General features: G+C 54.2%; 1 protein-coding gene across 4 annotated transcripts in view; it reads left to right on the top strand.

Moving 5' to 3' along the window:
• The window catches only part of MAN1C1 (mannosidase alpha class 1C member 1), a 131,840-nt gene extending 107,748 nt beyond the window's left edge, over positions 1–24,092 (top strand). For all 4 annotated transcript variants that reach the window (XM_082366690.1, XM_082366692.1, XM_082366693.1 and 1 more), the window contains 7 exons: positions 4,324–4,450; positions 7,461–7,554; positions 12,518–12,633; positions 18,189–18,408; positions 20,935–21,107; positions 22,239–22,354; positions 23,329–24,092. In XM_082366690.1, coding sequence (XP_082222816.1) covers positions 4,324–4,450; positions 7,461–7,554; positions 12,518–12,633; positions 18,189–18,408; positions 20,935–21,107; positions 22,239–22,354; positions 23,329–23,449 — 967 coding nt within the window. In that variant the 3' untranslated portion in view covers positions 23,450–24,092. The remainder of the gene's footprint in view (positions 1–4,323; positions 4,451–7,460; positions 7,555–12,517; positions 12,634–18,188; positions 18,409–20,934; positions 21,108–22,238; positions 22,355–23,328) is intronic.
• Positions 24,093–27,078: the final 2,986 nt, after the last annotated feature.

Genomic DNA, 27,078 nt, shown 5'->3' with positions numbered 1-27,078 from the left:
GATGTCACTTAAATCTCACTGCAGGCCAGGGAGGGGCCCTCAGGGCCCATCAAACCCCCATCTCGGTGCCAGGGCTGACTCCTCAGACCCTGACACTTTGATCCCTGCTCAGATTCCTTTCCCACCAACACTGATCTTGGAGCAACACGGCCAGACATCTTGGAGCCAAGACACAAACACCCCGTCTTTCTGGATCCCTGTCCCGGGTCCAGCTTCTCAGGCCTCACTGCCTGGGGTCTGGGATAAGACCTTAGCTCAGGCACCCCTCCCTCCTCCATGCGTGACACCCCCCTGACTCCAAGCAAGCCCCACAAGCTGCAGCCCTGGTTGCCTGCCTTACCCGTGTCCTGCAGAGCCCGGACCTGATCCCCCTCAGATCCTGACATTTCTGATTAAGAAAGCGCGTTTATTTTAGGCTGTTTGCATGCTGCCAGTGCTGTATACATAGGTACGTGTGTGCATATTTCCTGGCAACACCTCCCTCTCATTTTCTGGGGAGGGTGTGTGTTGCTAAAAATGCCTCCCCATTCCACCAGGGAAAACGTCAGGGATGTATACAGCCCGCGTGGCGCTGAGTGTTCCCTTTGGGGAGGGCCTGCTGGTGGGAGCTGGGTCCACACTGCTGCCCCTGCTCAGAGCAGGGCTGGCTGTGAGCAGCTCGGACCTGGGCCCTAGTAGGAGGGGCAGTAACTAGGCCCTGTCCCCAAACTGCCCTGTGAGGAGGACCCTGAAGGGAGGTGGTCCCCAAGTGAGTGTGACCGCTCCCCCTCCCTGGTGGCAGGCCTGGGAGGCGGAGGCAGGGGCGGCCATGACCTGTGACCTGCAGGACCACTGGACTCCGGGAGAGGGGAGGTGGCCAGTCCAAGGGCCTCTGCAGCTGAATCAATCTCACTGGCTCGCTCACACACCCAGCCTCACCCACACATATGCACCCCACTGCCACTCACCCAACTCATGAGGACTCAGATATGCAGGCTCACCTTTGTCACACGCACTCTCCCACCTCTATGTATGTGCCCAGATTCACACACAAAGATGCGTTTACATGTGCACGTTTCTGCTACACACATACATACACATTGTAATAATTGTGCACGTTTTTGAATGTTCACTGTGTCCCAGGCACAATGACGTGGATTCTCTCTTTTCAGCACACAACAACCACATGGACCCCATTTTAACAGTGAAGAAACAGACTCAGAGAGGTGAGGTAACTTACCCAGGTCACACAGCAGCAAAACAAAGTTAGAATCCTGGTCTGTCTGGCTCCAGAGTTAACGATTTCACCATACACACGTGTGCACACACAGGCACACACATGTAGAAGCTTCCACCAGGTTGGGGAGGGGCATTGTGGAGCAGCCCCTCCCACCAGGGGAGAGTCCACTTGGAGACTTAAAAGGCAAGGAGGGGAGCAGAGGGCAGAGCTTCCATCAGCCCGTTGCCTCATGAGGCCGATCCGAAGACCTCCTGGTCTCTGGATGCTGCCCAGAACAGATGCATTTGGGGCACAAAGTACCTAGGATTTGGATTTGATATCAGCTCTACCAGCACTGTCACTTACTGTGTGACCTTGGAAAAGTGTCTCCCCCTCTCTGAGTCTGAGTATCCTAACCTATGAAATAAGAATCTTGGTATCTACCTCTGAAGTTGGATGTGAAGGTAAAATAAGATACCGCTGCTGCCTGGCACATATTAGGAACTTGACTCTAACAAACAACACATAATGTAGATGTGCGTAATTACATAATGGTAGCAATGGCAGTCATCACGTGCATAATTTATACCTCACAATGGCTCTATGAGGTGTGGGTACTGTCATTTAACAGATGAGGAGACTGGGGTCTAGAAGAACTCACTGACGCGCCTGAGGTCTCCTAAGCTGGGAACTGGGGGAGCCAGCATTTGAAGCCAGGCAGGAGAGAAGAAGGTGCCTGGCCCACCGCCCGCCTCTGCCCAGGGTGGCTCGACCACAGGAGGCCCACTTGGGAGGATGAGCATTGAGAGGGAGGAGAGAGGAGGGAGAGGCTCCTGTGGGGGAAAATGAGAACAAAAGATGGCTGGTGGCTGGGGGGGTGTTTTTTTACCTTGAATTTCTCTGCGAGGGCAGGAAGCATCAATTATTCAGGAAGCCCTCTGTGGGTACCTGCAGCTCCCACTGAGATCACAGGCTGGAGAGAGAGGTCTCTTGGCGTGGGGGGAAGAGGGACAGAGAGGGGTCAGCTTCCCCCTCCCTCGAGGTGGATATGGGGCCATCTGGGGGACCCCTTAGGGAAGTGCCCTCTGAGGTTTGAATCCTGCCTCCACCACTTACCAGCTCTGAGCTTCTGAAGGCAACTCACTTCCCTTTCTGAGCCTATTTCCTCAAGGTTTAATGATGCTTTGCCTTGTGGGCTTTAAATGAAGTCATGATGCAAACGCCTGCCCCAGTGCCTGCACCTGGAAGCTGTTTTATTTACTATCGAGGAGCCAAGTTTCCCCTCTCTGTGCAACCCATCCCTCCCCACCTGCCCCCAAGTCAGGAAAATACCTAAGGAAGCAGGTATGTTTACTGAGATCACCTGCTCCAGGAGATCCTAAAACTCAATTCCGTCTGTTTCTGGAAGCTGGAAGAGTTTCCTGACTTTCCTGAAACCACATCAGAGAGGAGAAGAGCAGCCTTAGGGGAGCCCCAGCCCACCCCAGATAAAGAAAGCGGTGCCCCTCAGCTGGCAAACTGTGACCTCCCAGACCCACGCCTGCCTTCCTAGTTCCTGTCCCTGGGAGACAGAGGGATGACAGAGGCCAGTTCCCAGGGAGCCAGAGCTACCACAGCAAGGAGGCAGAGGGGCTTCCAGAGGCCCCGGCAGAGCCAACCCCCCAGCCTGCCACACACGGACTGCACCTTGGAGGCCCTACAGATAGGGGGCACTCACTCCACCCTGCTCTGTGCCTACCCACTGTCCCCCACAACCTCCCTGCAGAGGGAGGTTGACCCTTGTCTCCCTGGTTGTCCTAAATGTCCCACAGGAAAGAGCATCGTGATACACATGAGGACTCAGATCAGGGAGAGGAAGCAGCTTACCCAAGGCCACCCCCATTCTGCATCTTCCTCTTCTCTCTCAATCCCCGCAAAGCCCTAGGAGCGGAGACTGGGACGCATTATCCTTACTCAGTCTGAGGATGCAGAAACTAAGGTACATGGGAAGAAATGGTTTGCCCAAGACCTCGCTGCTAACAGACTTGAACCTGTGCCTCCTGGCTGCAGGTCCCAGGGAGATTTTAAGGGACAGCTCCTGGAAAGGCAGCGTCCTGGCCTCTTATCATGTAATGAGACGACAGGCCGGCAGCTGCACAGTGACTGGGGCAAGCTCTGGCGTCAGACCAGCCTTGGGTCCCCACTGTTCCATTTACTGTGTGATCTTGGGCAGTGATTTCACTGTCCTGTGCCTTGTTTTCCTCATCTGTGAAAGGGGCAGATGGGAGGATTACCCGAGGCCCTGCCCCTGCACTCTTCCTCCCTGAAAGCACCCAGTACTTTCAAGGAAAGGGAGGAAGCGGTTAGTTGACAGCCTTCTCTGGCGGGGTCGCAGGGTCATGCTGGTGACCCATCTAAGGTGTTCGTGAGACATGTACGTGCCCGGCGAGTGAGGAGACATTTGCTCTGAGAGCCCCTGCTGCTTTCATTCCTAACCTCAGACTTCCCAGGGTCCAGCAGCCCCAGGTGTGTGGTCTTAGCAGGGCCACCCACCCTTCAGGTGTGGGTTCCACGGAGTTCCAGGCGGGGGCCACTGTGTGTCCATGAGCAGTACTGGCTGAGGGGGGGAGGGGAGCAGGGCCATCCCTGCTCTTCATCTGCCCCCTTCGGACCCCAGCCACGCACCGTTTACCCTCCACAAGCAGCAACAATGATTATGAGCCATTGACAAGTGGATAGAAATAGCGTGTTCCGTGTGTAGGTTGGGGGGGTCTTTGTGGCCCCTGACAGCATTACCGGTATCACCTGTAAATTTAGCATCACGTGTGTGCCAGGTCTTGGCCACCAAGGCAGCTCTGCTAATATTCTTCTGGAGCCTACACGTCTTGCAGAAGCTGCTTGACCACAGAAACAAAGAATATTGCCTGTCAGACAGGCCTGGGTGAACTTCGGCAAGTTTCTCACCAACCTCAGTGTCCTCATCAGCTAAATGGGGCTGTGAATAGTACCGACCCGCAGGGAGGATTAACTGGGATTGCATGGCGACGCTCCTAGTCCAGTGCCTGGCACACAGTAGGTGCTCCCCAGCGGAGCAGAGGAGCCAGCCCTGCTGGCAGCGGGTGACCGAGGCTGCTTCTGTCTTTCAGCGGCTCCAACAGGAGCTGGGGCTGGGCCATGGCAGGGAGTAGCAGCATCCTGGCGGAGTTTGGGTCCCTGCACTTGGAGTTCCTACACCTCACCCAGCTCTCTGGCAACCAGGTCTTCGCAGAAAAGGCAAGTCTTCTCCCCTGCTCCCTCTTCTCCACACGGAGAGCGAAGGGTGGGCACGTGGCCTGTGACAGGGAAATGGACCACGGGCCAGCTGGAGGGTGTGCGGGGAGCCCGAAGGCCTCCAGCCACTGCCAGCATAGCAAATAGTTGCCTAATCGTACCCAATGCCAGGCGCCAGGGAAGGTGAGTGCAGGGAGTCAGCAGCATTCTACAGAGGGCACGGCAGAGACATAGCTGCCAGCGAGAAGGTTTTCCCTGGTACATGTGCGCTCGCTGGCAACCACACACGTGTGAAATCTGGAGAAAGTGCAACAACGGAAATCCAGGCACCAGTTTGCGTTGGCAGGAATTGGCCACCCGGCACAAAAGTCCCCTTTCCAGAGACATTTAACTTCTTCGTGTGAGATCTGCCTGCCTTTCCCCTTCCAGATGCCCATCTAGCTCATGCTGTCAGCAGGCTGGCAAAGCAATTTCACTCTACAGCAGAGGCTCACGTCTGTTCCTTCTCATTGTTACCAGGCTGGCAAAGGCCACAAGGGGTTCAGAGCGCTAGCACCCAGGCCTTCATCCATCCTGACAGCTGCCCATCCCTGCCCCCCCGTGAAGCCCTCCAGAAGGAGCAGTTCCTCAGTGTCACAGCCCTTGACAGTCCTACTGTCTGGAAGTGTCTCCGTAGGTCTAACCCTCAACCCAAGGAAGGGAAGTGGACGTACCCCACCCTCAGATGGTGCTTGTCCCTTCCTGAGTCCTGCCCCTGTAGGGAGATGAAGCCCTGCCCTCCAGGAAGAAGGAGACCCCCTCTCCCAAAGCCTTCTCTTCCCCACAGATGTTAGTCTCTTGGAATGCCAAGGGAGCTGGGAGGTCACAGAGTCACACCTCTACCCAGTGGCTCTCAGTCTTTTGTCAGCCAACCAGCCCCAAAGCATCATCTAGCATGCTGGTGAAGAAGTGGATTTCTGAGTGTCGCCCCAGGCCCAGGAGTCTGCATTTTAAATAAGCACCCATGTGCTTTTTGATGCCAGGTTTAGGACCACTGCTTGCTCAGTGTGGGAATCCACCCGAACTTTCTTGAGAAGCTCAAAGAAGAGCTTTCAACCCCTTGATTGCTTCCTCTGCACTAGGGCTCACTACCAGCCTCAGACAGCCCCTCATGTTGTCAGACCTCCCTTCAGAAGCTTTTCCTTATATTGAGAGGACTCTGCCTCCCTGGGATACCCCACCTCAAGAGCTCATGGAATAAGTTCAATCCCACTTCCGATGGGTCTTCTCCTCTGGTCTTTTTTCCTGCCTCCAGGCCCTCCCTGCCCCCAGCCTCCCTATTTCCACTGCTCTTGAGCCAGACCCCTCTAGGAACACCACGGCCGGCTCAGAGCGGAGTGAGACGAGCAGCTTGCTCTAGTTCCTGCTAGTCTGGAGATACCACTGCCTGAGCACCTACGATGTGCTGGGTACCGTATAGTAGCTCTGATTTTCCAACCAACCCTATGAGGTGTGTCTTCTGTCATCCCCATTTTACAGAGGAGGAAACTGAGACTCAGAGAGGTTAAATCACTTGTCCTGGGTCATCCAGCTGGTAAGTGATAAAGCCGAGACTCAAACCCAGGACATTCTGGCTCTGAAACCCATGCTCTTCAAGACCAGATCAGTTCAGCAGGCTTCCGGATTTTTCTCAAGGGTCCATCCACCTCATTGTCTCTCTGTGTCTCTTTACATTTACATTCTCCAGCTACTTTCATCCGCCAGTCATGCCTCCCACAGAGGCGATTATAGGCAGTCAACAAATTGGCCCAAATTCTAGAAGCGCCCGCACCCTCCGGGGGAGCTAATTTAGCCCGTTTCACTGCTCACCACCAGGACAGTCGAGAATACCTCCGGTACAAGCACATTCCTGTCCCCCATACTGGGCTCCGTTAACATAAATGGATATGAGATCTGATGTGGCAAAGCAAAGTGCCGTCCCCCGGAAAGAAAGGTCTGACAGCTAAAAGGCTGCTTTCCCTGCTCCTTACCTTGTAGATAAATCTGCGCGCATGCTACAGCTCCATCCCCGAGGGCCTTTCTGTCCTGCAGAGTCTGTACTGGGAGGATTTCATGTACCGCCAGACAGCAGACCCTGATGGATCAGGCCTTCCTGAATCCCGCATTGTGCCCTTTGTAGCCCCAAAGGTTGCAGATCCAGCCTCCTGATCCAGCGGGTGTGGCCTCCGCTACACGTTGCTGCATGGTCCCTGCCCTGATCCCTGTTGGAGCCGGGGCTGCTCCCTGTGGTCAGAGAGGCCTGACTCACGTCCTGGCTCTGCCACTTACAAACCCCCTGACCACGGGCAAGTGACTGACGCTCTCTGAGATCCGGGTTTCTCGTCTGTTAGACTGAGATAATAATACTGTGTAGGTTGTTATGAGGGTTGGAGATAATGTATCTAATGGGTCTGGCTCGCAGCAACTGAGAAACGTTGACAGCATTGTAGCGTTGTAGTTGTTTTTACTAAAACCCCGAGATGCCTTTTAGGGCACAGGGATGTTGAGGGGCCCAGGCCTCCCCTCTGGAACGGTTCCCACAGTATCTGATAACATATTACCAAGCTGAACCGTATGAAATTGCCAATATAACCGTTTCTGACCTATTAAAAAGACAGTTTTGTCTAGCACTTACAAATGAGCTACTGTCACTTATACGAGCGCCCTCCTAAAAAGACCCGTCTCCAAAATCCACACGCAATGAGGAAGGGGTGAGGTGGGGGAGGGGAAACTGGCAGGGCCCCGGGCAGAGCAGTCAGTGCAGAGGTGGAGGGTCAGGCCCCACTGTGGCCGCACCCCGCTCTTGAACACAGGGGCAGGACCGACTCACACCTCCGGGTTGGAACCGGCTGCTAGTTACGCAGCTCTCCCTTCCTGCCTCGTCGGAATGGTTTCCTCTCTGGACCCGAACCAGCTGCCTCAGTCCTCAGTGGGCTGGGACTCGGCTGGCTTCTTGGAGAAAATGAAGACGTGCCTGGTGTCCATCTCTTGGCAGGTCAGGAACATCCGAAAGGTCCTTAGGGATATTGACAAGCCCTTCGGCCTCTACCCCAACTTCCTCAGCCCGGTGAGCGGGAACTGGATGCAACGTGAGTACAGGGGCGCCGCTGCCCCTCCTCCAGCGGATTCCTGCCCAGCTTCCCGGCCTGGCGGGGCGAGGCACCCGGCCGAGTGAGGAGCGATGCACTTATTGGAGCCACGTACCAGCAAGGCATTGGCTCGGGGCTCCTGGGTACCACCCTCCTGCCACCCTCCTCCACCCTCGGGGCATCGTGGGGAGTGTTCATTTCTGTTGCCATCGCCGTAGTGACGGATGTGATGGCTGCTGGCTCGTGAGGCCCTGCCCTGTGCATCCCCCGCATGCTAGCTGTCTCCAGACTTCCGTCTCTCACAGTGCCCACCGAAGCCCCCTTCATCCTCCCCCAAACTTGCAGGGGTGTTCCCGTTAGAAGTTTACTCTAAAAGCGGCTCTAAGAAAGGCCATGCATTCTCTCCCAGCCCCTTTCATCTGGTTCCCTACCTCCAACTTTAATTTCTTAAAAAATGTTTAAGCAGATCCTAACTATACAGCAATATAAAAATCATGAGTTCATCACTGGTATCTTAAACCTGTTAGAATTGGCCCTAGGATTTCCTGCTGTTTATGTTCAGAGGCTTTCCCCCCCGCCCCCCCCCCCCAGCCTCATTCACAGCCCCCAGCTCCACCCACTGAAACAATGGGATTTGAAGATCTCTCAGGCAGGGGAGTGTTAAAGTCTTCTAGCTCCCGGGATTGCACCCCTATCGAGAAGCACCGCTCTGCCTTGCCCTTCTGACCAAGGCCCTGGTCCTGTGATCACAGTCAGCACAAATTGGGGGAAGCAGGTTCCACGGGCCCTGCCTCTAGGGGCTTCCCAAGACTTGCCCAGAGCCCCTACCTCCACTGCCTCTACCCAGACAAGGACCCCTCTCCCTTTCCCTGCCTCCAGCCCCAATTGTTATGGCATTAGCAAGGGCTCAGCGACAAAGTAGACCTGAGTCTAATTACTGCATGCCTGCGGGGAATTCACGTCATCCCTTTGAGCTTTGGTTTCCTCTCCTGCAAAGTGGGAGAAGAGCCGGAGATGTGTTCTTTGTGCACCGTGGAGGGGCGTGGGAGCAATGGTCAGAAGCTGCAGGAAACAGACCTCAGTTCATCTTCCAAAGATGACGTGGGTTGTCCCAAAAGGTCATGAGCGCCCATCACCAAAAGTATGCAAGCAGGGCCTGGAGGGCTAGCTGGCCAGCCGGCAGGGATACTGTGAGGAAACTGCAGAGGCCTGTCCTTCCATCCCAGAGCCGCCATGACCCACATCCAGGAGACCCAGAAAATTCGACCCCGGAATTTTCCTTGGTGATGACCTCACTCCCAAGGAACCTCCTGCAAAAACCACTTATAGAAATGCAAAGTATTTTTAACCAAAACACACTGCCAAATTCAAAAGTGCCGGGAGAAAATGAAGGTTTGAATTACAGATTATGGCCATGGAAAGAGAGAGTTCAATAACCGTTGCTGCCTTTAATTGCAAGGCCTGACTGGGTAAAGAGATAAACTAAGCATCTGCCCGCCTTAGCTGCTCCAGGACAATGCAGCAAAACCCATAAAAAGAAGGAGAGGGGTGCGGCTTCCCAGCCTGAACAGCTACCTTGGCAAATTACAGGGGAGCCGCCCGCCTCTTCCCCTGCCCCGCTGAGAAGCATAATTTTCTTTTCAGGCTGCACCTGGGGTCGCAAGGCCGGGCAGAGTCAGTCACATATGGAAAATTGTCTCATATTAATAAAATATGAATCCAAGGCCTGCCAAATTTCAGAGGGAAGGTTATAAAGAAAGCCCTGATCATCGGGGTGCCTGCTTTCCTCCTCCCCTGGCTTTGGCGCCTGGGGTCATCCCAGGTTTTCCGTGGTTTTCGTTGGGTGTTTTGGTCTGTTTTTGTCTTTTTAGTTTTTTTTGTTTTTGTTCTTGTTTTTTGATGATTGTGTAATTTTCCAGCAAATGATAACATTCCAACTTGCATAAGCTAAGTTCACATTCTTTTCTCTCCTTGAATCCTCTGCGTAGCCCATTTGCAACCAGAGAAATTGCAGCTTAAAGAGACAAAGAGCTAATTAGGGCTGCATCCCAGTCCCAGACCTCTGCTCTTGCCTGCTCCCCACTCCTGCCTGAAGCTGAGCTTCAGGGTAGCAGGGGAGGCTAAGACCCTCCTGCCGCTAGGACTTCACAGCCAGGATAGGTCCAGCAGGCTCCTGCTGGCACCAAGCACAGACGAGACCAGTCCTAGCAGAGCCGCTGAGAGCTCGAAGAGCTGCCAGCCCTTTGGCCTGGCCCCTGGGGTGGCTTGTCCTCCTTGTGCACTGCCTGAATCCCACACTTTCCTCAGTGGGAGGGAAGTGGCAAGTCCAGGTTCTCTCCTGTGGCCGTGGGAGTGTGAGCTGCCCGCCAGCTCCAGCCCGGCCACTGCCCCCAGCTTCATGCTACTTTCCTGCCGGCAATTCCCAGGCGTATAGGGTGGCTGCCTCCTGCTGCCAAGTGTGATGGGAGCGTTGTTGACACGATCAGGAAGCAGCAGAACCCATCTCTGCTCACGCACACCAACTCTCCCTTCTACAGTTTACAGATCAGGAGACAGGCCCAGGGGCGTCTGCCTTGCCCTGAGCTAATGGTGGATCCACGTCTCTAATTCCCACTCCTGCACTTCTCCCCACGCGCCCCTCGGTGCGGGGAAAACACCCCACCTGTGCACTGCAGCTGAGGCCCCGGGAGACTATACACATATCCCCAAGAGGGTGTCCTATCTCAAACACCCGTGGAACTCCTGCTGACCTGGCTCCCCTCTCCCGCACACACCTGCCAGGTGAAGCCCTTGACCTTGTCCCTCACACACACTCTGCAATCACATGGTGAAGTCCAGTCTCTTTGGCTTTGACATTCAAGGCTCTTCCGAGCACAGCCCCCACCTGCCTGCCTTTCTCTCATTCAGGACTTACTGGGCATCTGGAGTGTGCCACACAGGTATTGGGCATAGATGCGAGTCATACAGGGTCCCTCCCCACACAGCCCACAGCCTAGCAGGGGAGGTAGACCCACAAACAGGTACCGATGACACAGCGCTGGGAGCAGCCGAGGGCAAGGCTTGCACCTAGCAAAGGTGGGACGGCTGCACCAGGCACTTCCCGCAGGAGGGCGCTGGGCCAGAGGGTGCAGGTGCCTTATTTCCCTCACTCCTCACAGTCACCCTGCGGGGACCTCAGTGTTATGGGGACACGGAGGGAAGCCCTTCCGAGCTGAGGTGAAGCAGTGAGGGGGCGTCAGCCACACAAGGTGGGGAAGGGTATTCCTGGCAGAGGGGTCATCACAAGTGAGACAGAGTGGGCAGGGGGCTAGCAGTGTTTGGGGTGGCGGAGGAACCGTGAGAGGAGGCAAGCCCAGGAGACGAGCGTGGAGGTGCCCGTGCCCCCGGCTGAGGGCCGTGAGCGGGGGCCCCTTCTGTGCAGGCTGACCCGGTCTGACTTCCGGCCTCCCCACCCCTGCCTTGCACAGACCTCGTGCCCCAGCCGTGGACACGCCATCCACATGCCGGGCCTGGCACAGCCCTGCCCTCCCTCTGGGCTTGCCCAGCTGTGTCCTCCCCCTGGGAACAGGGGCAAGGGGGACGCCGTGCTGGTTCCGTCTTTTCAGGTAACAAAGTCCAGCCCACGCTGGCCCCCTCCCATGCCTCCCTAAGCCTCAGGCTTTACCTGGTCTGTTCCCATTTTCACAAGTGCTTCTTCCGTTCCTGAACCCTTGCTGGGCCAGGGTTTGTTTACGGAGGGGGCTGGAGGGGGCCCCTGTTTACTGTGGGGGCCTCCTGTCAGCCCCCTTTCCTGGTTCCCAGTTGTCTGACCCTCCGATTTTTGATCTGACCCTCCCTCTTCACACTTGCCCTTTCTTTCTCTCTGCGTCTTTGTTTTCATTCTCCGGTTGACTGTGTAAAGCTGCAGAAAGTGAGAGCTCTACCAGCTCGGTGGCTTTGGCCGAGCTATTTAGGCTCACTCTCAGTTTTCCCATTTGGGAAATGGGGTTCGTAGTGCTCACCTTACAGGGTTCTTGGGAAGATTGTTATAAATGATACAGTAAAGCTCCCGGCCCACAGTAGACCCTCGATAAAGGGTAGCTGTTGCTGTATTCTCTATTTCTTTCTCTCTCCCCCCACCCACTTTCCCTCCCCTCTCTTTTTCTAACCCCTCTTTCTCCAGAGGAGCTGAAAATCCTCTTCCCATTCCCCCCCAACCCCGCCTTCATCCACCCACTTCCCTTCTTCACTGTCTTGCTGCTTAACAGGGAACCGCAGTTTTCTCCTTGTTTTATCTGTTAAATGCCTTTATGTTTCCCTGTTGTTAATTGTGAGTGAAGCATTGCCGTGTCTTGCTTCTGTAATTAAGTGCTCCTCTGTCAGCCATCCCTCTCCTGGGGTAGCCCTGGGTGGAGACACCTGCCTATTCAGCCACACCTGGAGTTCCTGCTCCACCAGGGCGGACAGAGGGGTCCTCAAACCCGGTTTTCCTTCTCTCTGCTCCTTTGAACCCCATTTATCCCAATTTGCTAAATTTAAACTTGGCTTTCCCAGAACAGCTTTGTGCTCTGACCAACTAAATTAAGCTTCTCATTGCTCCTTTCCGTGGCCTTTTATGAACCTGCCCAGCATTAATTACCATGTTTGTCACCGGGTAATAAAAATCTCTGAACTCCCTGCCACCAGATTATCTTTTTCAAGAAATGCAACTCATTTACAGTTAATAACCAGAGGCCCAGCCCCGTCCTCCGCCTGCAAAAGCAACATGATGACATGATTTATAGCAGCCGAAGGAGCCCCTGCATTTCCATGAGGGACGATTGTGCTCAAGCTGGCCCTGGTTCCCCCGGTCGCAGGCCATGCCTTCCTCCCAGCCCCCGTTCTGTTGGGGGCTCCGAGGCTGCGGATTAAATGCTCACTCCCCACCGAGTCGCGGCGTTCTCGGCAGGTGGAGATAATGCTCCTGTCCTCTCTCCCCTCACAGACCATGTCTCGGTTGGAGGACTCGGGGACAGTTTTTACGAATATTTGATCAAATCCTGGCTGATGTCGGCCAAGACAGATATGGAGGCTAAAGATATGTACTACGAAGCCTTGGAGGTAAGACAGGTGCCTGATTCTTCATGGGTGGTCAGTCACTCGCCACCAGTTCCCACGCGGGTCCCTGAGAGCCGGGGGGCTTGCTCCCCACCCCACGCCTCCGGTGAGCTGACCAGAGGGAGGACAAGACAGTCCCCTCCCCAGCCTGTTGCTTGACTCTCAAACACCTTGACATCAGGGCCGTGTGAGCATCCTCATGTCACAAATGCAAAACCCAAGCTCAAGGAGGTGAAGTCATTTGTCCGAGGTCTCACAGAAAGCAGCAGGCAGTCTGATTCAGAAACCACAGCGTCTGTGTTTGTGTTGATGTGTCAGAGCCCAGAACACAGCCAGACTAGGAGCCCCCAAGTGAGGTTGCCAAAGCAAGACCCTCGGCCATCTTCCTGTGGAACCAGAGGTGACATACTTAGCACATCCCAGCTGGGAGGGGCCTCCCTCAGTGGAGTATCCGCTTCTCTTCCTTCTCTTTATGTGGATGGAAACCAAGGCCCAGAGAGGGGAAGGCACTTGCTCAAAGCCACACAGCACAGAACTGGCAGAGCTGGAGCTAGAGCCAGGTCTCCAAAGCCAGCCACCAGGTTCTCCCCACTGTCCCTCAGCTCTGCTGGTCTGTCCACAGGGCATGGAGTGAACAGGGATGCTAAGCTCAGATGGGTCCCTCCAAAGAGGCGGAGACTGTAGGACAGAGGGGGAGTCAATTAGCCTGGGATCTTGGGAAGGGGGTTAAGGAATCCCAGCAGCCCCATCAATAGATACCTTTGAGCCCAACTAAAGAAAAGGCACTGGGCAGGCTCCGGGCCTCAGTTTCCTCATCAAGTACATTGAGCAGGTTGGATCTATTCTGCTGCCACCATGGTCTAAGCTAACTGGATTCCTTGCTCCACCCCTCCCCACTCTAAGTCAGTTCTTCCGCAGCAGCCAGAATAGCTGTAAACGCATGTCCCTCCGCTTGTGACTCCCTTAGCGCTCGGCTCGAATAAACCAGACTCCTCACCTTTGCCCACAGTCCCTGATCTGGGACTGCCAGTCACTCTGAACTCTCTCCCCTTTGCCCTCTGAGCTCTCGTCCCCAACCTTCCTCAGATACACCAGACTCGTTCCCACCTCAGGGCTTTTGTACCTGCTGTCCCTTCTACCTGGAATATCATCCAGGTGGCTGGGTCCTGCTTATTGGTCAACTCAAATGCCACTGAATTAGCCTTCCCCAGCTTCTCTCTCTCTCACATACCTGAGGCTTATTATTATTAGTCATCTTCACCTTTATCAGCATCTAAAATGATCACATGTGTGTATTTGTTTACTTGTTATATTGTCTATCTTCCTGAGCTGTCTAGAGCAAGGATCTTGTCTACTCATTCGCTGTATACTTCACTCCCAAAACAGTGCTTGGTACCTGGGAGGCATACAATCACTATTTTGTGAACAAATAAATGGATGAGGGGAAGGCAGGAAGGAAGGGAGGGAGGGAGGGAGAGGGGAAGGAAAGATGAGTGGGTGGGTGGACAGATGGATGATTGAATGGATGGCTGGGTGGGTGGAAGGATGGATGGGTAGGTGGATATGGGTGGATAGGTGGGTAGATATGAGTGGATGGATGGGTGTGGGCAGCAGACTGGATGGATGAATGATATCTAGCTACACTCTGATCACATAAATCCGGCCAGGAATGGTAGTCCTTAAAGGAAGCACATTGGAACAGGCCTCCAGAGTCGTGGATCCTTTAAACTGTGGGCTCAGTGATGAGTTTTCCCTGCCCAGCTCCCTGGCACTAAGACCTGAGTCATGAAGCAGGTCCCAGGACTCCAGTCCCAGCTCAGTCTGGCTCAGCCCCGTCCACTCCAGGCTTCTGAGCCGAGCTGCCGCTGCAGCCTGCGGCTCCTGTCAAGGATTAGGGGTCAGGTTCAGCGGTGGCCAGGTGTGCTGCCTGGAGAGGCCCTTTCTGCCCTTTCTGCGTTCCTTGCAGAGTAAACATAAAGTTCACGAGCAGCCCAGATCCCAGTCCTCAGGGCACACTGTAGTTGAGGCTTCAAGGAAAGAAATGGCCATAAATTATTTAAGCAAACGGGGAGTTTTATAGAAGTACTTGATTGAACAGGCTAGAACTCAGCTTTGCTCCCACATTAGATCTCCCCAGTGAAGAGCCTGCAGTGTCTCTGACCCTGGGTAAAGGCTGGGCCTCTGGCGAGTTTGGGGCTTTGAAGAATGTTCTGGTGGTTGTCAGCCTTGTTGGCATGTTAAAAATCACCTGGGGAGCTGTAAAACCCCAATGCCCAGGCTGCACCCCAACAAGGTGACATCAGAACCTCTGGGCTGGGGCCCAGGCAATAGCCTTGAAAGCTGCCCTGGGGGCTCCAGTATGTGGGTTAGACCAGTGTCCAGCTAGGGTGGGTGTGAGGGCTTCAGACAGATCAGCTGGGCACACCCCGGGGTCTCGGAGGAGGGGCAGCAAGAAGAACAGGGAGCTTCCGTCCCTGCGGCCTCCTCCAGGCAGGTGCACCGGGTGCCTGGCCTTATTTAGCCCCTTCTTGCAGATGATGAAACTGAGGCTCAGAAAGGCCCAAGGTCACCCAGCAACATGGCAGAGCCAGGACGCAAACACGGGTCTCGCTGACTCCGGATCCAGGGCCCCAGCCTCTACTCACCAGCTGCCGAATTGCAGGGGAGGCTGGCTGGCCTGAAGGCCCTCTCAGACGTGCGCAGATGGGGTGCCCTCCAGGAGGTAGAGGAAGGAACCGTCAGTGCCAGGCGCTTAGCCAGCGTCTTTGAGTAGCTTCAGAACCATCCCAGGAATTATTATTCCCATTTTACAGATGAGGAAAGGGAGTCTTCAGCAAAGGGAAGTAACTTGCCCAAAGTCACCCAACTCTCAAATTGCAGAGCTGGGATTCAAACTCAGCTCTTTACTATGTCTCTTGCTATGATTTTAGCCTTTTTACCAGTCGGTTGCCCGACTGTGCTGTCTTGTGTTTTGCTGAGGGTTTTAGAAAGGCTTGGGGTTTTTATTTTTTACCTTTGCATTTGCTTGTCTAAATTATATCCTCAAAGAGAGACTGGCCTATCATTTCCTCTTTAGCACAATTACTTAGCTTGGGGTTAACCCCAAATAGAAATAACCAGTGGGAGACAGTCTTGAAGGTACAGATTTCCAGCTACAGTGTGAAGCTTCCTGGGATCTCCCCGGATGTCTGTGTCCTCTCCCCAGTGCTGGCAGTGATAACTGAACCAGGTTTCTGTGCCCGGGACTAGCCCTGCCACCCCTCCCGCACCAGCACCCTTAGCGACGCAGAGCAGCTGCTGTGGACCCAGCTCTGCCCAGGAGCCAGGGCCCGGCCCGGACGCGGCAGCTCTCCAGGCTGCCTCAGTGCTCCTCCCCACAGGTAGCAGGTGCCCTGGCGCTCCAGTCGCTTCATCAGAGCTTCCCCATCTGCTGCTCAGTGAGGGTCCTGCAGGCAGCCCACCGGCCTGGGCCTTACAGCAGAGGGCAAAGGACAAGACAGATCGAGGAACGAATGTTGTTTGAGCACCTGCCACATGCCAGGCACTGGCTGGAGGATGGTAGTGGTGGCTTCTGCCGTCACCTGGCACTCAGAGTCCTGGGAGAAAGGCAGACGTTCCACAGAAATGTATACAAATAGGCGCACACACGCCTATTTGGGAATCGCACCTCGTAGAAAGATAACAGGGTAGTAGCGTAATGGGGCCACAGTGGTTTAGACTCTGGGGTATTCTCACTAAGGAAGAGGCATCCTGGAGGGGCCCAAACGCAGAGCTAGAGGTAGCAGAGCTGGAATGGGAGCTTGGGGGAGAAGCAGTGGTTGCAACAAAGCCCCGAGGCACGAAGAAAAGGTCTTCGTGGAGGTCACCAGCGCAGAGACCTTCTCTGACCTCACTCCTCAAAGTAGGACCCCCTCCCCGAGCTTTTTTCTGCCTTGTCCCCTTAATTTGTTTCATTCAGAATGTTGATCACAAATTGGGATTCTCGGGTGTATTTGCTTTCGTTGGGACGTTTCTGTGCCCATGGGTGAGCTCCCTGAGTCCAGGTCCAGACCCGTCTTCAGGGATGTATTCCCTGCACGGGGCACAGTGCTGGCACCGAGAGGCGCTCGCGAAATGTTCACTGGGGGAGGGGGGCACAGGAATGAAATGAAGCCCGCCGGCGTGGCTGGAGCGGGGACGGGGGCGGGGGCAGACTGGAGAGGAATCATAATAGCCAGCACTTATTGAGGCCTCTCTGTGCGAAGAAACATGCTAAGCTCTGCAGACACATCCCGTTGAATCCTCACAACCCTGTGAAGTGGTTCATGCTCTCATCCCCATATTATACATGAGGAAATTGAGGCACAGAGAGAACATAGAACCTGCGCAATGTCACACAGCTCGGAACTGGTGGAGGTGGGGTTAGAACCAGAGTCTACACCCGGGAGCCATGTCCGTGGCATCAGGTTAAACCTCAGGGTGTAGATCAGGGAGTCTCGGAGGCCCTGCTGGACTTTTGTCTGAGGGCACTTGGAAACCATGGGAGGGCATTAAACAGGCCCAAGACACAGTTACGTCCACTACGTACAGAGTGCACCCCACCGCCCGCCCCAGAGAATAGATGGGAGGACAAGAGTGGAGGCAGAGTCCTGGCCAGGGCCCCAGAGGCTCCGCCCTGGACTAGGACCCATCGAGTCCAGCCTTGCAGCTGTGTGGGTGGCTGCCGCCATCACCTCAGTCTCCAGGGCTCCCCAGGGACTAACGGCAGGCAGTCAGGGGCACGATGGCCTGACACCTACACCCCCCAACATCCTGGGAGTCTTTCCCAACAACATCACCTCTTGGGGGACCAGGGGAGGGCTCTGAAAGCCCCTTGCCACCAAAAGGAGCAGCCATTGGGTAATGGAAGGAGCCGGGCTTGGGCATCTGGGCGTCCTTGTCCTGATCGTGGTGTGGTGGGTGACCTGGGACACGCCACTCAACCCCTGTGTCTAGAGAGGGCACTACAGCCCATGTGCCTGCCTTTTGTGAGCATTAAATGAGGAAGCCTGTGATAAGGGCCTGTAGAGGGCAGCTGTTATTGTCTGTGGTCCTTTTTGAGAATCTGATCAAATATTACTGACCCTCTTCCCATGAAAATGCCATAAAGTGCAACATACAATTTTAGGGGCATTCTGGACCCCCTCCAGCCCATCCACAGGCCAACTGGGCTTCAGGTTAAGATTCCCTAACAGAGGATATAATGGAGATTGATAATAATTTTTAAAGATTTTTTTTTCCAAAAATTTTTTGAATGTAGAAGTTTAAAAGTCTGTGTAAGAGACTGGCCCTGGGGAGCTGCCTTGTGTCCAAGCCCCCCAGCAAGCACCAGGCCTCAGCTGGGTGAGTGGCAGAACCTCCCACCAGCCCCATCAGGGACCGCCCCCAGCCAAGGTCAGCAGGCCTCCTTTGTCTGGGATGGAGGGCTCGACAGAGCTGCACTTGCTGCCGTCTCCAAAATGTTCATTTTCCGTCCTCTCCCTTCCCTTCTCTACCCTCCCATGCCCTTCCTCCCTGCCCAATTCCCACCTTGCTCCCAGGCAATAGAGACCCACTTGCTGAATGTCTCTCCCGGGGGGCTGACCTACATTGCTGAGTGGCGAGGGGGGATTCTGGACCACAAGATGGGGCACCTGGCCTGTTTCTCCGGGGGCATGATCGCCCTCGGCGCTGAGGATGCCAAGGAAGAAAAGAGGGCCCACTACCGAGAGCTCGCAGCCCAGATCACCAAGACGTGCCACGAATCGTACGCCCGCTCAGGTAACCCTGCAAGGGGAAGGGGCAGCAGGAAAGACTGAGGCTAGACACTGGGAAGAACTGGAAAGACCAGGAGAGTGGCAGTGAGTGAAGGGAACACATGGACTTAGGGAAGCCTCACCTTGGAGGTTACCCGGAATTTGAATGAGGGGTGTGCTATCCACGCACAGAGATTGTGCCCTCAGTTAAAGGGAACACGGTGCTGTGTTAGCACTTTGTGTGTGCCGGGTGTCATTCAGCACTTGACATACATCATCGCTGACCCTCACAACACAGATGAGGAAACTGAGGCTCAGAGATGACCCGGCCATGTTCCCATGTGAGGGGCTCAGAGCAGAGGGTCCTCCAGCCCCTGAGGCAGAAACATTGGCTTCCTGAGCCTTTAGCAAATTCCTTCTCCCTGAGCCCCTACCCGTAAACGTACCTCTGCCTTTCCTCCCTGGAACCCTCACATTCAGAGGGTCTCACCACCTCCTGGCACCACCCCATAATCACCCTCTGATCCAAGACCCCCGGAAAGCTTGAGAGCTTCTGCACCATCCCTGCCAGCACTCACCGCAGAACTGTCAAACACTAGACTCAGAAACCACATGAGAGAACGTGAACCCAGCTCCTCATTTTACACGCGGGGAAACTGAGTCAGCCCAGAGCAGGGAACTGGCTTAGCCAAAGCCACACGGTGTATGAGTAGCTAAGCCAGGGCTAGAACCCAGGTCTCCTGATGCCCAACCCCACCTTGTGTGCTGCCTTTCTAAACAACACCCCTCAGAAAAAGCCCCGGGCCCCCCGTGACCCCAGAAGGGGCCCACCACTCTGAGTTGTAAACCCAGCCTTGGTTGGAGGAGAAGACCTAAGATCTGCAGTAAAAGATCCTGGCTCAAGTGCCACTCTGCCGCTCAGCAGCTGGTGGCCTCTGTTTTCTCATCTGTTCAATGGGAACAATAACACAGGTCTCCTGGGCCCCACAGGAGGTACTTGGCCCACGCCTTCAGCCAGCAGCATGGGAGACGTGTGTTAGCAGTCCACCGAAAACATGTCTGTGAGTGCGCCAGTGGAATCCAGAGCTCCTGGAGCTGTTTTCAGGAAGCCAGCAATTCGCAGTGGGTCCTTAAAACTGGTCTTCAATTCCCTTCAAAGAGCTATCTCTGCCAGCACCATAAACAAATAGGAAATCTCAGGAATAATAAAAAGCTTGCTATTGGTCGGGAACAATCAGCCCAGACCATAAAAGACAGTCCGCTTAATAGAGCACGTTGTTACAACCAGCCCGGCTCGTCCATGGATAGCTGCAGCAGTCGCTCTTGCCCTCACCCCATTAGCAGCTTGGCGAAACGGCTGTGTTCTGATGGCCAAGAGCAGCTGTGCCATCTGAGAGGCTCAGAGGAGCCAGGATCTGCCTAATTCCTCTTCCATGAAGCCCTCCATGAATGAGTAGCATGTCCTGCAAAGCTCCAATCTCTCTCTGAGAAAAAGCAGCCCAGGGCCTCTTGGGGTCCTGAGCCCTAATGGGAGGCGGGGGGCCCACATTAGGACCAGAGCTGGGCCCTCCGCTGACCTGACAGGATATGCAGGCATTAAAGGGAGGATGATCTGACCCACGTACCCTAAATTTTGGACCTAGAGAGTCAGACCCAGGGGAGAAAGAGAGCGAGGACAGCCTGGGGAAAGGGCATCAGACAGATCCAGGGTCACATCCCAGCTCGGCCACAACTTGCTGTGTTACCTTGGACAAATTACATAGCCTCTCTGATCCTCAGTTTCCATATGCACGAGAAGCAGATAATAGTATCTGCCTTACCAAAACAGCATTTTTTAAGGATTGAAATAAATGTATGTAAAGCACCCAGCACAGCCCTTGAACTCATAAATGGTGGTTGCAGTGGTGGTTATAATGGTGGTCATCCAGAAAACAGGAACAGCAACAAACTGACCAAAGCCAGACAATGACAACAAAACCCAGACCTCATCAGGCCTTCTTTATTCAGCTCCCTCTGCCTGAATATGTGCCTTCTGGGCGAATCTTCCCTCATCTCCACCTCAGCAGTCTCCCAAATTGTCAGCTCTGGAAGGCTGGTTCTGGGAAGTGTCAAAAGCAGTTCCCAGAGAAAGGGGGTCTGTGGAGAAGCATCATTGCATATTAGCAAATTAAAGGGTCTGGTAAGTCCTGTAGACAGGAGGCTTTCACTTTGTTTAACCCACTGTTCCCCAGATGTGCTTAAACCTACAACCCTTTCTTGGCTGAGCACTGGGTAACATCCTGCAGGCTAATGTCTCAAAATACACAGCTGAGGAGCACCACCCAAACTTCTGTCTCCCCGGACTGCTGGGAAGTTCATTTGGATTCTCAGGGTCTAAACTGCAAAAGTTTCGAGGCCTAAGGGTGTTGCTTTGGCCAGCCCATGCCAGCCCATCACCAGCCGGCCCCGGCCAGGGCTACCACGCCACTTCCATCTCTCCTGGGGCACTGGGATCCTGAAGAGCAGGAGGTGGGAGGTCTGACCCAGGCCCCCCGGTTGGTCATTCCTGCAGATACCAAACTGGGGCCCGAAGCCTTCTGGTTTAACTCAGGCAGAGAGGCCGTGGCCACGCAGACGAGCGAGAGCTACTACATCCTGCGGCCCGAGGTGGTGGAGAGTTACATGTACCTGTGGCGGCAGACCCACGACCCCATCTACAGGGAGTGGGGCTGGGAAGTGGTGATGGTGAGTGGCGGGGCGCAGGGGGAGGGTGGTGAACTGGTGGCAGGTGCCCTTGAGAATTCACAGTCAGGGTCCAAACCCAAGAGGAGGGGCAAGCCAGGCTGGCATCTGGCTAAAGTTGAGAGTGCAAAAAGGGTCAAGGTTTGGTTGCAGAGCCAAGAGTCCCCGGCCGGGCAGGAGCAGGCCAGGAACTTGTGAAGAGTGTTCTGAGTGCCCAATAATGTCAGCAAACTGAGAGGGGCGAACGCAGGGCAGCAGTCAGAGGTGGCCCAGCACACGCGTGGTCACTGCTCTGACGCTGAAGCCTGGACAGGTGACTTTAGATTTCTCCTCTCAGACAGGAACGGGCTGCCAGCTCACCTACCTCCCTCCTCTCCCCGAAGCTGGCCCAGCCCTGGGCAGCCCCCTCTCTGGGCTCTGCTCCCCCAATCCCCTTCCTCCTTTGGGGCAGGTATCAAAGGCAGGGGTGGGGATTCCAGAAGGTTCTTGGATGGATGCCAAGCCTTCTCTGCTGTTCTCCCCTGGGCCCACTGCTCTTGGAGGCGCAGACTTGGTGGGGAGAGCCACACTCCCAGAGCACATGCTCAGCTGGGACGTGGGCCCTGCTCAGGCTCCCTGACACGCTTCATTGGCCAGAGTCCCCCTGCTTTCCTGAAGACCCTGGTTCTTGACCTTTGAAAGCCAAGTGTTTTGTGCTCCTGGGCCCCACCCACAGACCCTCAGTGGGTAAAACTTGCATTTCTGTACAAAAGGCAGGCACAGCCTCTGGCCCAGGGACTACATCTCTACAGGGAATCCCTGGGGCGTGCCGAGTCCAGTTCCCAAATCCCAGCCCCTTCCCTGACCTCTGTCCACCACTGTGGGTGAGTCTGTCAGGTCAGTCTAGTTCCCCGAGAGGCAGAGAACCTTCCTCTAAGTTCACGCCAGGTGAAGCGCTCAGGCCGGGCAGGGACTAAGTTCTCCGCGTGGGCCCAGGGAGCGTGGTGATGGCAGGAATTCGGCCTGCTGCTCCCACCAGTGCTGGGGTCCCCAGCCAAGGGGTGGGAGGGCCTGCCTGTTCGAGAGCTGGGCAGGCGTGAATCTTGAGGGGGGCCTCTCCTCTCCCCACACCAAGGCTGCCTTCCTTTCCTTCAGGCCTTGGAGAAATACTGTCGGACAGAAGCCGGGTTCTCTGGGATCCAAGACGTATACAGTAAGGTTCCCGACCACGACAACAAGCAGCAGACTTTCTTTCTAGCGGAGACACTGAAGTGAGTTGGGGGCTCGGCCGGTGTTCTTCCCAGAGGGCAACTCGGGCTTTTCTTAGGGAAGGGGGAGGGGGCAGAGGGGAGGGGGAGGGGGCAGCAGTCCCTTCCTTCACCGTCAGTCAAGTTCTGCTGTCCCAGGAGGGGGGCCCAAGAGGGATGGAGGCTTGGGATCCAGGGGCGGGCCTTGGGCCAGGCCAGTTTCTCCACGCAGAGTGAGGCTGGGCTGGACTCCACCCTGCTAAGCATTAGCTATGTGAGAAGTTAACTTCTTTAACCTGTCTCCTCAAGTTACTTAAGTTCTCTGAAACTGTGCCCTTCTGTGAAATGGGCAGAATAATAACCATGATGGTGTCAATCCCGGTCACTGCTGCAGTTCTGCTGCTGCGCTGTTCCCCTCCTTTCTTGCGGCGAAAGTTGCCCTCCTCGTTTCCTCGCTGTTCCCTAAAGCAGTCCCCTTGTGCTTTAGCTCTTTAGGATGGATTGGATGGTCTGTTCCTTCCATTAAAACCCCCCATGGCTTGGAAACCTGCAGTTCTGGAGTCACGACTCCCTGTGCGTTTTAGCGCCTGGACATCTACTTGAGTGTCGAGTCTCCTGGTACACAAGGAAGCAGGCTGAGTCCTGGGGTATCCCTCAGGCCTCCCTGCAAAAAAAAAGAGAATCTAGGCTATACGGGGTCCTAAGAGGGCCAGGTGGGGAAAGCACCTGAGGGAAGCTGGCTCGGGGGGAGGTACAGAGCGGGGGCTGGGGCAGAGCCAGGATTAACCGGCTCTGTGTGACCTAAAGCTCAGTGCTCCCCTCTGCGTCCACAGCTCCTCCCGGGGACGAGCCCTCCGGGCACATTTGGGGTCTCCGACCTCCCTGTGCCCTTGGGCACAGGCCTGTCACAGAGGCCCCTGAGATTCCTTCCCAGTGGGTGCCCCCTTCCCCAGAGCGCTGACAGCCTGTGTCTGGCTCCCCTCCCTGCCGGGGCACAGGTATCTCTATCTTCTGTTCTCTGAAGATGACATGCTCTCCCTGGAAGACTGGGTGTTCAACACGGAGGCCCACCCGCTCCCCGTGAGCCGCTCGGACGGCTCCGGCAGGGGCGGGGCCTGACTCCCACCCGTCGCCCTGCCGCTCCGGGCCCACCTCTGCGGGATCTGGGGCTGTTCTCAAACGGATTGGAGACGTGGGCCCCTGTCTGGCGGGCCCGGCAGATGTGTTGGACGAGCAACTTCTTTTCCTCTGTGAGGAGACAGGACTCGGAGACACAGCGATGGCACACCGGGCCCACACGTTCCTTTCCACGGAGAATTTCTGTGAAACCTGCTCACTTGCCATTCCAGGGCCAAAGCACCGGAGGTTTGCGTTGCAGCCTCGTGTATTTGATTCACTTCCTTTCGTTTTGGAGGTTTTTTTGGTTTTTGCTTGATTTTGCCTTTTCTCTACAGTTGTGTTTTCTCACAGATTTTAAATATAGTTTTCAAAATCATGTGCTTTCAAAAATGGTGTCATGCCAATAAACTAAACCTTAAAGTGTTTGCACACACACACACAAAATCTTGACCCCATTTTCTATATTTTGAATTCCTTTTGCCCAACGTTTACTATACGTTCAATGATGTGTCATTTACCTTATAATTTGAGGAGAGGCTCCCCTTTGATTTGGGCCTAAGTGTCACGAATCACTAGTGCTGTTTTCATTATTGTAATGGAAAAATCTGTAAAGTTACAATAAAGGAGTTTATTGAATAAGAAATACAGTTGGGTTCATCGCGCATCAGTGACTCCTGGGGAAATCATTGCAATGCTATCATCAGAAAGAATAATCAAGCAGCAGTTGATTTAAGGTATAAAGATGCCAACTTCTATTACCTTCCCTTGAATTGGTCCTAATATATTCAGGAAAGGTGAGGGCAACCCTTTAAATGAAGTTGGATATTTATACTTACATCAAGGCTTGGAAGAGGCCCAGAGAGGAGCAGCAACTTGCCTGAGGTCCCACAGCCAGTAAAGGCAGAGGTGAAACCCCTAGGGTTTGCTCACCACCCCAGTCCAGGGTTCATCTATTCCATCATTCAGCAGATACTTGGTGAGTGCCTGCAGGGGACCAGACATGGGGACGCAGCTGTGAGCGGGACAGTCATAAGCCCCGCCCTCAGGGAGCATACAGCCAAGCAGGGACACACAGACCGTGAAGGAGAATGACTGCAAGTTACATGAAGTGCTCCAAAGGAGACAAGCAGGCTGAGACACTAATGTCTGGACCTACCTTAGAGGGTCAAGAGAGCCTCTCTGAGCAGATGACCTTCAAGCTGAGACCTGGAAGGTAAGACTATCCCACAGATCCACTCTGCTCCTGACCGTCACCCCTGGGAGGAGGCCATTCTGCAGGGCAAGGAGGTCAGGCCCCAACACTGAGGAGACAGCTTCCCCTCCCTCACCCTCACCCCTTTGCAGCGTGTCCACACAGCTGACTTCACAGGACAATCCCGAGTCCTTCCCCAGGCTCAGCCACTTCATTTTGGCTGTTAGTGAACTTGAGTAGCCTCTGGGGTGCTGGGGCCCTGGGCCAGGTGACCTGGCTTTAAACCCTCACTGTGGGAACCTGGGCAGGTCACCTGTCTCTCTGAGCCGCTCTTTTCCATCAGGCAGAGAGCAGACCCTCCACCTCGCAAGGTTCTCATAAGTGGGATGCCGCTGGCGCCCTGGAGCTGTGGGAAGTGCTGCTTCCTTTTTCTGGAGACTCAGATGCTTCCGGCATGTTCTTAAGCAGTAGTTAGAGCTACAGGGAAGCTGTGGCTATAGCAGGAGCCCAGGCATTTGGTAAATAAGTTGCTGCCTGATCCCAGAAAATCACTTCACTCTTGACAGGCACCAAGATGGTGTGGCTCCAGTGACCTGCTTGGGCCCATTTTTTAAAAAGCAAAACAAAAAATTGATTACACAGATATTATAGAAAGTTTAGAAAGCTTATCTTTATAATAAGCTGAAAGAAAAATCATTCACTTTCCTACCCTCCAGAATAAACACTTACATTTTCTTCTAGATCTTTTTCTATGAAGGTACAGAGTATATTTTGCAAACATGGTGTCATACTGTGGCATCCTGTTTTGTTATAATCTGCTCTGCACCAAATGCTATATTATGAACATCTTTCCACGTCAACATACATTTATCTCATTGCTGTACCTGGTTGTGTAGTATTCCATCATGGGCTGTATCACACTTTCTGGATCTGAGCCCCAATTGTTGGGCATTTGGGTTTGTGTCAGTTTGGATTCTTAGCTACAAATAATAGAAAATAATAGAAACCAACTCTAACTTAAGCAAAAAAAAAAAAAAAAACAAAGAATTAAAATGCCTTGAAGTGGCTCATGGAATCTCAGGAGAGTGAACAGCTAGACATCAAGAAGGACTAGGAAGAGGATTTGATTTGGCCACGGATCCAGTTTGCAAGAACCAGGAGGCAGCCTCCCCAGGCACCACCACCAGGACGGGTGAATCCAGATGTTCGCTCCAGATGCTACTGTGTCTCTTTTCAAGGACGTGAGCTTCCAAATGGTCTGGCCTGGGTCACGTGCCTCCAGCCAAAGGGAGGGTGAGGCATCTTGACTGACAGGCCCACCGAGACCCCATGTAATGGGCAAAAGGCTGTTCCCTGGAGAAAAAAATGAGGCTTGCTACCAAAATAACAGACCTGCCTGCTGGCAGAGCAAAAACAGCAGGACTGTTCTCAGGCGTGACTTTAAATTTTTTCAGCATTATAAGAGAGTTATGAAAGCACACTGGACCCGTCCCATTTTCCCCGGTCCAACTCCTTGGAGTCAGTTCCTGGAATGTCTCTCCAGGGCAGAGCCACTTAGCAGTTCCCCAAGACCCCACCCAGGCTTCCCCGCTGGGCCTATGTCGCTGTCCCCGCTCCTCCCCACAGCATTCTTGTCTTCTGCGTTATCGCTGGGAGCAAGCTGTAAAAATGAATATTTTAAAATTCATCCTCCAGGAAAGCCCTTGCAGGTGGAGAAATATCATCCTTTTGGTAACTTAACTCCATTCCGGGGATAAAAATAAGTAAGACCCAAGGTAGACTGAGAGGAGAGAGGAATTAAGGGATGAGTCATCCTCACTGAAGGAGGAATCGAAACTCAGGAACCATTCCCAAAGCAGACCCCTCCATCCCCAGCCGGGGTAGGGTGGGGAGGCCAGCGTGCTGCCGGTCTCATTTTAAGCCTCGTCTTTGCCCTTGCTGCACATGGAACCACCTTTTTCACCTGTTTTCTTCATGGATGGGCTTGATGCTGGTTCCTTCCCAGAAAGCTTCACTAGCACCTGGCTTTAGGCACTGGGGCCTGCGGGGCATCACGTCCCCGGGAAGGGGGGATACAGCCCTTTGCAAGATGCCTCCCTTTAAAGGACTGTGTGTTTGTTCAGACTGGCTTTATACACTGCATTGTGTCTTTGGCAATTTGCAAAGTTCAAAAGCCAAACACGTTGGTAAGAAAGGCAAAAATAGAAAATCTGATTTAAAGGCAGCATCCCTGAGATCCAGGATGTGAGTCTTAGTTCTGTTCTCTTTACTTTGGAGAGGTGACCCCATCATGGTTTAAGAAGGTGCTAGCTGTGGGGAATGGACCAGCTGCGCCATAGGGAGCTAACCTTGGAAGTATGCTGATTGATCACGTGGCACAGAGATGCTCAGCCCTCTGTGACTCATGCTTAATCACACACTACTGGGGGGACAGGTT

This window comes from Balaenoptera borealis (genome assembly GCF_965194805.1).
Source record: "Balaenoptera borealis genome assembly, chromosome: 1".
NCBI classification, from domain to species: Eukaryota; Metazoa; Chordata; class Mammalia; order Artiodactyla; family Balaenopteridae; genus Balaenoptera; species Balaenoptera borealis.
This window is presented reverse-complemented; position numbering and strand designations above follow the sequence as displayed.